Consider the following 12372-nt stretch of genomic DNA (forward strand, 5'->3'; position numbering starts at 1 on the left):
CTGCTGTGTATATATTTTCATATATAAATGTAATTTTTTTCTCAAATGTTTAATCCTACCCTTGTATAATTAGTAATAATATTGTTTTTTTTTTTCTCTTTTCTCATCCTTGTTTATTACATTGTATTAGCTTTTACTGTAAACCCTGGCTTATAGCTGCGGAATGTGACCTTTTGTATGCAATAAAGAGTTCTTCTAAAATGCCGATAAAGCTCAATATGAACCAAATGAGGAGCCGAGACACTTCATCACCAGAGAGATGGCAATGGCATTTCGTGAAATTGCATTGGTAATGGTGAGGTTTGAGAAGAAGGATCCTGACAGCGGACAATTCTTAAAAGTTAACAAAAGGGTAAATGATATGCTTGCTTGCTACAAAGAAATCTATGATGAAAAGAAAAAAGCCACTGTCCAGTCATCCATTAATATGTTCTTTTGTAAGGTTGAGCGACCAACCTCTTCTAAATCTCCACAGCCCTCAACCTCTGCAGCAGCGTACTTAACAGCTGAAGACATCAATTCTGGCAACAATGCTCAAGAGGTAAAACTTATGTTATGCCTGTCTCCTCTCTTTTTTGGTAATTTTATAATTTTTAAATTGCATGCTTTTGTAATTTTTCCTGTGCATGAGATAAAAAACTGAATAAATGCAATAAATAATTCTATTCACATGTTCATAAAGCATTTATTTTGATTCAATCAATTCAGTGAGCAGAGTTGCGAGTGCTGCACAAGCATGGGGGAAATTCTTACTTACATAGTTCTGTGGAATGCAATCCATACGTTAATCGGGGAGTGGCTGTTTTGCAACTAACCAAAACCAACCAATCATAATCAAACAATATACGAGGTGTGTCTAAAAAGTAATGAGATTGAATGAGTGGCTCGAAAACTGGCAATACTGTAGCCACGCCTCTGACAACAACTGAGACGTACATTTTCACTTGATGTTCAGTGAGTTTCAACTTGACAGCAAGTTGTGTGTGTGTAGTAGTGATGCTTTACGAAAATGGAAAAACTAAATCTTGAGCAACATTGCGCGATCAAATTTTGCATCAAACTTAACAAAAACGCAATAGAAACTTATGAAAAATTAAAACAGGCTTATGGAGAGCATGCTCTATTGAAGGCACGGGTTTTTAGGTGGTCGTGAGAGTCTGGAAGACGTGCAAGGTTTTCCTCGTTCTGGAAGACCTTGCATGTCAGAAATGGACGAAAATGTGACCAAAGTGAGGGGGCTCGTCTGAGGTCTGATCAATGTTTGACAGTCAGAATGATCGGTAGTGAGTTGAATTTGAATCACCAAACCGTTCACAATATTTTGACGGAGGAATTCGGCTTGCGGAAAATTTGTGCTTGTTTTGTTTTATTTGTTATTTGGTTTTTAGGAGCATTAGCAACTAAGGCCATATTGCTCCGGGGATATGCGGTGGTCATTCCTTGACCTTTCCGCATCCTCCGTATTTGGTGGTGACGGGCTCGAACCCCAGTCTAATCAAGAAGCATGTGCTACGCACTGCTGCTTCTTCCCACCTGGCTATGGAGGCGCCTATATATATATATATATATATATATATGCCTTGCCACTGAAATCCTCGGAAATTAGGTGACGGGGCCTGCCAGAGTACTTAAATATTCTACTGGGCGCCTGACCCACCTCCTCGTGGCAAAGTGTGGGCAATGGTTGATCCCAACGGCTAAATGGTCAGAGAAACAACAGAACAGAATACTATACAACAAACCACTCCCCACACATTTTTTAAATCTCTGGCCTCCATAGAGTTCTGTGTCATACATACAAAGAATATAATGCAGAGATGGGGGGAACCCCTGGTGCCATCAGACAACTAATACACTTTACACTTGTCCACGTCTCTGGGCAGCTCGGCCTGATAGTAGATGGCAAATATCGACCAGGATCATGAACGCTGCAGATTTGGATTTTCAATGCTTTTCTATTATGGATATCAAAGCATGGATACAGATGAAGGCAAGTGAAAGCCATCAGGTAAAAGTACGTTTATTGGTAATTTACTGTTATTTGTGGAATTCTGTACGAGTTTTTGTACAGCACCAACAGTAGCAGTCATACTGGTGATATATTAACAGTTTGTCAATCCACAGGAATCTCACTTGCATTCAACAATGATACCCTGCTAATTAAGCTTAATAATTCAATGCATTCTATCACCACCTCTCCTAAAATTACTGGGTAGATGCCATCAACTCCAGGAGTCATAACTTGCTTTTAGGATCAAAAATATTTTCTAGTAAACAAAATTCTGCAATTTCAATATCACTAATTTCATACTGTTCAGACTCATTCACATAGCCTCTCATCACATCACTATGAAGGGCTTTCATCTGTAAAGGTCAATACAAATTAAAAGTTCAATATTCATCAGCAACATCTGAATTATCTGACTTTATCAAAGACTTCCACACTCATTAAAAGGCATGGGAAAATTTTGAAGGGTCCAATCTGATTCTTTCTTTTTTTATTTGTATAGATTTTGTATACATGAAAAATTCCTTATTCCCATTCTTTGCTTTCTTAGTCAGCAATTTTTCATATGCAGTCTTTTCCAGCCTAACTTTTCTGTGGTATTATTATAGACCAACTTAGAGCTGCTATAGGATTCAGTACTTTTCATTCTCTACTAAACTTGTCAGCTATATATTCATCCACCTTGGCACCATCCTTGTGCTATGGTTTCTTAATGGAATATTATGTGGGGGGGTGGACAAAATTATGGAAACAAATATGATAAGGGTTACAGGTATTCAGACTAAAACTTTTTAAAAGCCTTTGCTTTTTAAATAGCATGTATTCTATGTGGAATAGATTCAAGTAAATCTTTGAACTTTAAAACAGTTCAAATAAATCTTCAACTGTTTTAAGAGGAATGTTGGACCATTTTTCATGGAGGAACATTTCAAGCTCCTACAGTGATGTAGGTGGAGGAAATCTGCTTCTCACTGTCCTCTCCAAATACACTCAGTTTCTCAATAACAGTTGAAGTCTGGTGACTGTGCAGGCCATGGGATATGATTAGCCTCAGTTGTATGCTCCTCAAACCATGATTGGACACATCTGGCAGTGTGTATTGGAATATTATCTTCTTAACACATGGCACTATTTGTGGGAAACAACATTTGCACCATGGGATGAACCAGATCACTCAGAATATCAAGGTAATCAGTGGCAATAATTTGCCCATTCAAGGTGATGATAGGACCTAAAGAATACCAAGACATTGCTACCTAAAACGTTAATAACCCTCCTCCTCCGTGTTTGATGGTTGGTACAAGGTAGCCAGGATGATGCTTTTTTTTGGCATTCACTAAATGTAAACTCTCCCTGATGTTGGAAAAATAAAAAAGTGTGAATGATGATTCATTTGAAAATCTGTTTCCAATCATCAAGTGTCCAGTTTTTGTGCTCCTTACATCAATGCATCCTCTTTCTATTATTACCATCAGTAATGAGTGGTTTGAAAGTGGTTTGACTTAAAGAATACCAAGACATTGCTACCTAAAAAGTTAACTTCATAAAAACTGAAAAAAATTTCAGTTTTTATGAAGTTCTTGCTGAACTGCTTTGCTAGAAACTAGATTAAGACTCATTACATTCTGCAGCTATTTTTAAGGCAGTAGTTTCATGGGGTTTTTTTTGGGCTCCAATCCATTTCAGCATCTGGCAGTAAAGTAGTCACTTTCAGTCAGCTTTGATTTTCTGCCACATTTTGTCTTATCAAATTCTGTTTTTCCATTCTTGGTGGATGCAGACACCACTTTCAACACAGTTGCTCTGGATATGTTAAACAGTAGTTTTAGTCACCGATGCCTAATTGTTGGCATGCTAAATACATGCCAACGTTTTGACCTATGGAATTCAGACAGGTTGGTCATTTTCATCATGTACCTTTTTATATCACTTCTAAATAAACATCAGATTTTATCATCTTTTCTTCACACTACTACCTGCAAAAAAGAAACAATCAAACAAAAAAAAAAAAAAAAAATCATAACTGCATGTTCATAAATATATCACAGCCATTCCAAAAACTACTACTTTCATATCAAGTATTTCCATTATTTTGTCCATCCTCTGTATAGTTGTAGCTTCTACAATTCTAATGTACGTTGCCTCCCTGTGCTAACTGTTTAGTTGATCTGTGTAACATCTTAAACCATCACAGTCTCCTTTCATGAAATTAAAACCCATTTCTTTCTCTTTAACAACTGTGACTTCTCCCCTATTATGCAACTAAGAAATTAATGATCACTCCTTCCTAATACTCCTTGCTGTCTGCCACTAAATCATCATCCAGTTTGTGGGTGATCAGATTTAGAATATTTCTGCCCCTAGTATTTTTCCTAACATGCTGATGCAAATAATAATTATCTAGTTTATTTAAAAAAATTTGTTCCTCATGGAAAGTTTCCCACCCACTTGTTCCACTGTGATTTCAATTTGCCCAATCAATAATAGTAATAGTGGCATGTGATGCAAGAAAGCAAGCGTATGAGCTTACGTAGCATCACCAAAAAAAAAATTCACACAACCATTCACTCTAAATGTTGTCCAGTTCCTAGTTCCTCCTTAAATTTATTTAACCTATCAAATTCCACAACGACAGATGGAAGTTTGATCCAGCAATTAACCACCCGCTGGCTAAAGGCAAATTTCCACACATCTATTCTACACCTGTCTTCCCTCAATTTGGATTTATGCCCTCTTAGGTTCGTAATCTGAACAAGTGGAAGAATCCCATCAGAATTCAGCGTGCTCCCATTTCAAGGCCTTATACACCTCAATCAGATCACCTCGCATGTGCCTAGTCTCCAGCCGCTGCAATTTGCAGAACTTAAGCCTATCTTGGTAAGAGGATCCCTTCATTCCCCTCACCAATCTTGTTGCCCTTCTCTGTACACTCTCAAGCAAATCTGCATAATTCCTAAAATGAGGCCTCCAGACCTTATGCAGTACTTAAGGCGTGGCCTGACCATTGCCTTATACAGAGGGACAATCACCTCCTTTTCCCTGCTAACAAAATTCCTGTATATCATTGACAAAATCCCATGCCCTGCTCTGGCAGCCTGTCTGCATTGCTCAGAAAACTTCATATATGACTGTACAATTACTCCCAGGTCTTTTTCATTTTCTACCACCCTCAGTGTGGTACCACACAGTTGGTACGTTCCTCTGGGGTTACTTCTACCCATATGCAGTACTTTGCATTTGTCAATGTTAAACTTCAGTTGCCACTTCTCAACCCATCTTCCCAAATTTTCTAGATCCTGTTGCAGTAGCACACTGCCATTAACAACCCTGCCAACTTTTGTATCATCTGCAAACTTTGACATTAAGCCTGATATACCTTCATCAATATCATTGATAAATATACAAAACAACAGTGGACCCAACACCGAACCCTGTGGGACTCCACTAATAACATTAGTCCACAAAGAGCAGCACCCATTGATTACCACCCTGTCTTCTCCCTCTCAACCATCCTTTTATCCATTGTAGCAAATTACCCTTAATACCATTCTGCTCCAATTTGTACAGTAGTCTTCCATGCGCAACAGTGTCAAAAGCTTTCCTGAAATCCAAGTATATGATATCAAAATTATTTTTTGCATCCAGTTCCTTTGTAATCACATCATAATATCTAATCAAATTTGTCAGACAATACTTTCACTTAACAAACCCATGCTGTGTCTGAATTATTGCTGCAGTCTTGTCTAGATGATCCTGCAGTGCATCTTTAACTAGCGACTCCATTATTTTACCCGGAACAGAAGTTAAACTAACTGGTCTGTAATTACTCGCATCACCCTTCGATTCCCCCTTTGTGAATTGGGGATACATTTGCACATCTCCAGTCCGTGGGGATCTTCCCCAAGTCCAAGGATGCTCTCATAATTATGGCTAAGGGTTTGCTTAATTCCTTCGCCGCCTCTAATATAACTGGATAGATCCCATCCACCCCAGGTGCCTTTCTTATGTTTAACTTCAACAATTTCTCTTCCACTTTGCTCTCAGTTATTACAAAATCATTAAGCACCCTGCTATAATTTGATAACCTTCTGCCATTTTCAAACCTTAATAACTCCTCATGTGTGAATGTAGCTGCAAAATACTCATTCAGTTTGTTTGCTATCTGAGCATGATCATCAATAGTTGAACCATCGATATCAAGTGGACCAATCAGATTCATCTCCTTTTAGAGTTTATATAAGTAAAGAAATCCTTGCTGTTTTTCTTAGCATCCTTTGCCAAAGATTTCTCATAATCTGCCTTCGCCTGCCTAACCTCCTTTGTAACTTGATTACAGACTAGCTTATATCTGCCATAGGCTTCTGTGTAGCCTGATAATTTATATGCATTTTTCTTCTCTGCCACGAGTCTCAATAGTTCATTTGACAACCATTTAGGCCTAAACCTTGAACAATATTTCTTAATAGGTATGAAACGTTTAGTAGCTTCCACAATTAATTCCTTGAATGCTTCCCACTTAGAATTTGCTGTTGGTAACATCATCACTTGATCCCACTGTACAGAATTTAAAAACTGTCTGAGACCACTATAGTTAACTTTATGGAAGCAAAAACCCTTTCCTTTACCCCTGATGGTAATTAAATCTTTAAGTAAATACCACATCAGTACACTGTAATCACTGCCACCTAGTGGTTCCTTTATCTGCAAATTCTTAATACACGAATGATCACTGCTGATAACCAGATCAAGAGTATTACCCTCTCTGGGTTGCCTCCCGAACATGCTGCAGCAGAAAACAATCATTTAATATGCCCATATTAATCTCACACACAATAATACAGTGACATTTGCTCACTTCTATCTTGCCTGTCCCTCTCCTTCCTAAATACATATTACATACCATAGTGAAACACACTAGCCCCAATTTCTTGTTGACATTTCCATTTTCCATTAGCCTTATTATGTCAGTGTTAGTTTTCCTAACCAGGAGTTTGAATTAAATCATTTTATTGACAACATTCCTGATATTACTGCAGACCCAGTTAAGACTAAGTGTTCTTGTATAATTTACTATCCCAATAAACTCCTTGAAGTTATTTAAGCTTAGAATTAGCTTTCAGTTTGTTTGAAAAATTAATACCTTTAGGGTATCTTGAATTCAGGGCAGCTTTTTGCAGCCACAAACAAGAACTCTTGAGATGTCATCAGATTTACACATCAATATTAACCCTTCTCCCAACTAGCAGTTCTCTGAACCATTAATGTCTTCTCAATGATATTGGCACAGATTTTTGCAACCTTTGTTCAATGTATTCCACCTCTACAAAAGAGATTTCTTCTATCTACTATGGTGGACGATGCTGATAAAAATTTCTTCTCGAAAGAAGCCTTGCAGAGTACCTCAAATCTTGTGTTAATTCGCAAGGCTTTTAGCATACAGGCCCTCCTATCATGCCTAAAAAGAACTACAGGAAAATACGCATTCTGACCTAACTCATGGCACTTTTTCAGCATTGTTATATATTCATCCAAAAAATTGTCAGTTCATGTGTGCTTAATACCATTATTCCCCCAATAGGAATAATAATGTTCTCTTTATACCTCTTAAAATCTGACAATCTACTGGTAACATCACTAATTACTGTGGCTGGCAGAGACATTATGGTTGTAATTTGCCTATCTTTATTACAAAAATGTTATCCATTTCACTGGCAGTGGAATCTCCCAACACAACTAAATTCTCTTTAACCAGAACAGTATGCATTGACTATTCTGTTCTTGAGGACTCATATCAGAGATGCAGCTTGCAGCTTGCATCCCATACCATCAGATTTACACACCGGCTGGGAACCTCAATGGTTACCATCCAGTGTGCCACAACTCTTTTCAAGTGTGCTGCAAGATTAGGAAAAATTCACTGAGTTCAATGGCAATCACTATTTCGGTGTGCTGTTAATATTCATTTCATAACTTAAAATGTGACTTGAGTGACAAAAGATTGGGAACCACTGAACTAGACATTTGTGTTTCTGATAAATCCCCAGTTTTATTTGTCTCTAGGGCATCGATCTATTCCCGCAGTGATAATGTCATATAATAATGCATCAAGTTTTAATTTGAGATCAGTATACTTCTTACACCAAGAATAAAGAAAATAATTGTCAGTTCCGTTAGGATTATTTATTATACTGATCTTGGAATACATGTCACAGACTACATAAGCGATGAACTCATGACTCATGTATTCTCTGCAATTATTCCTGCCTGAGTAATGATATCCTTGGACAAAATATTCAAAGTCAAAGTGGATCTGCGGCAACCATTGTTGAGGTAAGAATTAAACTTACAAAATATTACAGAATTAAGTTTACAAACTAACAAAAAATAAAACTATCAAACTTGAGAATGCTTAAAACTTACTTAAAAGAATTAACTTAAGAATTAAATTTATAAAATTTAAACAATTAAAAGATTACCAAAATTAAGCAAAAAAAAAAAAAAAAAAATTAATCTACCAACTCTTAACCCAAACCTCCTACAATCCTTGAAAACACAATTCACTAGATGACAGAGCTCTCCTGCCAACTGTCAAGAGGCTTTACATGTATTGGAACTTCATTGTGGTTCATCCTCTTTTAGAGGTTCTTCTATAAACTAAGCAAATACTATGCATCTTGATATTCTTCTAAGGGACATTTATCACCATTTTGCATATCAACCATGTTTAGGTTTGTACAATACTGAGGTTTACTTTTGTACAATACTGAGAAGGCCGATTTTTATTTATTTATTTTTTCCAGAGCTATACTTCTGCAATTCTACAACAATCAATGATGCAGATTGAAGACAAGACCATACTGAAGAAATACTAAAATTGACACCAGTGTAATTTTATTTCTATTTTGTTTTGATTCTAATACATTTTAATTTTTAAGCTCAACTTATTATTTTACTGTATTCTATATGCCAATGTGCTTGGTGTAAGGTTAATAAACTTATACCTAGCACAATAATGGGAGTCAAGTATGGAACCTCAATAATTCCAATGTTAATCATCATAATCATCATTCTTTAAATTAAATTTTATGATGAATTAGTAACAAATAAAATTCTGTGGTGGCTGAATTAAAATCTAAACTTCTATGAGTAAAAGAACGTTGTTTTCCTACCTTTCTTAATACTGAAAACCCTTCATCATCATATATTCTCACAGGATAATTTCCTGAAGGTATATTTCCAGATTCCTCAGTCCAACTAACCTAGAAAAGCATATTTATATATATCCAGTGTTTAAAAAAAAGAGAATTTGAATCAAAAACATAATTAAAAGCAGAATATATCTTTTTATTTATATCTACAAAGTACATTTTATACCAAAGTACAAATGATTTTCTGTTTTTTGTGCTCTAAAACCTTGAAATCCATTTAGATTAAGGTTTTTGAATACACACACACACACACACTGGATTCCGGTTATTTGGGGCACCGGTTAATCAGGGCAGCCGTTCATTTGGGGCAAATCTTAAAAAACAGAAACCAATCGAGAAAATAGCCAGGGTTTACTTCCCTTAATTGGGACAGCATGCTGTTTAATTGGAGCAGGAGACCGCAGCACTGGAGATTACCCTACGACTGTCTCCGACGGTACCACATGGTTTGGTCGAAATTCTGGAAGTCACAACCATAAAACAATTAGCAGTCACCTCACTTTTCTCATTGCACTTTTCTGTTAGTGAAATCTATCATAAACTGACAGTAAACTCGATCTTATTGAATTTGCGATAATACAGACAGCTGGGAATTCTGTGGGTTATTATGGTGAAATGTGTTTACACTTCCATGAAATTTTCAATCAAATAAAAAAATTAATTTTCAAATCTTCTCTTCATTCCTATTTTTAAAGCTTTGTAACTCATTACTCCGTTCTCACTTGTGCGTATCGTGTTACTTGCAATTTGTGTGTGTGCTGTGTTCTTTGTTATTGATTGCTTATCTTTTTACTGTTTTAAATTTTAACCCCCACCCACAAATGTCAGTGAACAGAAATGTCAACTAGTTTGTATGTACATATTACAGTACATATTAATTATTCCGATTATCACGTATATTCTTCCGATTTTCACATATTTTTTAATTGGTAAGGTAATAAAGGGTAAATTTGTGCTTAATATATCTTTGCTTTTATAGCCTGTGGATAATATTCCCCCTATTTTCACTAATTAGAATCGCTGTGTAATAGAATTAAAATTCAATTCACAAACGTGATCACAATGACCGGCGCTTACTGCACATTGCATAGTGAGCGGTACTTTACTATGTTGAGTTTGTTGTAACGTGATTTGATTGTACTGTGAACCAAATGTAAAAAAAGGGGGAAGGGTACATTGTATTTTTAACTATTTACGTGAAACTTTGGTTAATTGGGGCAGCTGCTTAATCGGGCCAAAATGCACTAGTTCCGATGTGTCCCAAATAACCGGAATGGACTGTATATATATAAAAAACTGATATTAATGATTTTTAAATATAAATCAAAATTAATGCCAGTAGCATGGCAAAACTTGAGCGAAAAATAATAAATTAATCAACAGGGAGGGAGAAGAAAAGGTAAGACTAAAAATTGTAGCAGAAAATCTCCAAATAAGTTTAGAAAATCCAATTCAGAATAATAAATCAAATTTTAAAATTTAGAGCCAATTACATAAGAATTTAGCAGCATCCCCCTCGTAAGGTGCCAGTTCCGAATTATGTGAAATTTGTGATATTTCACGTAATTCGGAACTGACTCCTTACGAGGGGGATGGTGCTAAATTCTTATGTAATTGGCTCTAAATTTTAAAATTTGATTTATTATTCTGAATTGGATTTTCTAAACTTATTTGGAGATTTTCTGCTACAATTTTTAGTCTTACCTTTTCTTCTCCCTCCCTGTTGATTCATTATTATGTTTAATTTATTATTTTTCACTCAACATGGTAAAATTAATGCCATGCTACTAGCATTAATTTTGATGTACATTTGATATCATTAATGTCAGTTATATATTGAGCATCATGTGGAGGAATGTGCATTTTGCTGCCTCTAATGATAGCTTTATATTCTTACCATTTTTTATTTTACTTTAACTACTTCATTAGGCTAATTTATGTGTGTGTGTGTATATATATATATATATATATATATATATATATATATATATATATATCCGATAATTCAAAATATAGTATGGCAAAAAATGTAGAGCAAAAAATTAACATAAAATAACGTAAAAATAAACAAACAAGGAGGGGAAAGTAAAGGTAAGATATAAACAGTAGCCGATAGTCCCCTATATAATTTAGCACTTTAATTCCAATTATAATATGATTTAGCAGTACCCCCCCCCCCAGAAGGTACCAGTTCCAAAAAACGCGAAATATCACCAAAAAGGGGTTAAAAGAACTACTGAAAGAAAAACAAAATATCAAAATAATAGACTGACCATTATGCCCCATATCGACAGAGGACCACGAGGCCAATAATGGTCATGGAATCGTTGCATTTCAGTCGCTATACAAATCATTGCAAAGGCGAAAAGATCGAAGAACCTAACCACCCATTCCTCCTCCAATCAATCCACCAATGCAGAGGATTTGCACAGCGGTGGTCCTTATGCAGCAAGAAATAATTTATAGAACAGACAGCATGATATGCTAAATAAGCAGCGCCTGTGCCGCCATCTATTCCCTTTCTTTTCTTTTATATAAGCTGGCTAAGCTTACATTATGTCAGTGGTGTGGCTCTGATCTAGAGTGCTGTCTGTTCTATAAATTATTTCTCGCTGCATAAGGACCACCGCTGTGCAAATCCTCTGCATTGGTGGATTGATCGGAGGAGGAATGGGTGGTTAGGTTCTTCGATCTTTTCGCCTTTGCGATGATTTGTATAGCAATTGAAATGCAGTGGGCGCCTCCGTAGCCAGGTGGGCAGGAGCAGCAGTGCGTAGCACACGCTTCTTGATTAGACCGGGGTTCGAGCCCGTCACCACCAAATACGGAGGATGCGGAAAGGTCAGAGAATGACTACCGCATATCTCGGAGCAATATGGCCTTAGTTGCTAATGCTTCTAAAAACCAAATAACAAATAACAAATAACAAACGAAATGCAGCAATTCCATGACCATTATTGGCCTCGTTGTCCTCTGTCGATATGGGGCATAATGGTCAGTCTATTATTTTGATAATCTTTCAGTAGTTTTTTTAACCCCTTTTTGGTGATATTTCACGTTTTTCGGAACTGGTACCTTCTAGGGGGGTACCGCTAAATCATATTATAATTGGCATTATTTTAAATCGGTTTTATTAATTGGAATTAAAGTGCTAAA

At 36.3% G+C, this 12372-nt stretch overlaps 1 protein-coding gene across 1 annotated transcript in view; it reads right to left on the reverse strand.

Moving 5' to 3' along the window:
- Window positions 1-12372, reverse strand: part of Tapdelta (Translocon-associated protein delta) — a 90112-nt gene that overhangs the window by 34677 nt on the left and 43063 nt on the right. The window contains exon 4 of the mRNA XM_090371621.1: window positions 9178-9267. Within this exon, the coding sequence (XP_090227747.1) occupies window positions 9178-9267 (90 nt within the window). The remainder of the gene's footprint in view (window positions 1-9177; window positions 9268-12372) is intronic.

Source organism: Mastigoproctus giganteus, chromosome 4 (assembly GCF_048544385.1).
Source record: "Mastigoproctus giganteus isolate SK-2022 chromosome 4, ASM4854438v1, whole genome shotgun sequence".
NCBI lineage: Eukaryota > Metazoa > Arthropoda > Arachnida > Uropygi > Thelyphonidae > Mastigoproctus > Mastigoproctus giganteus.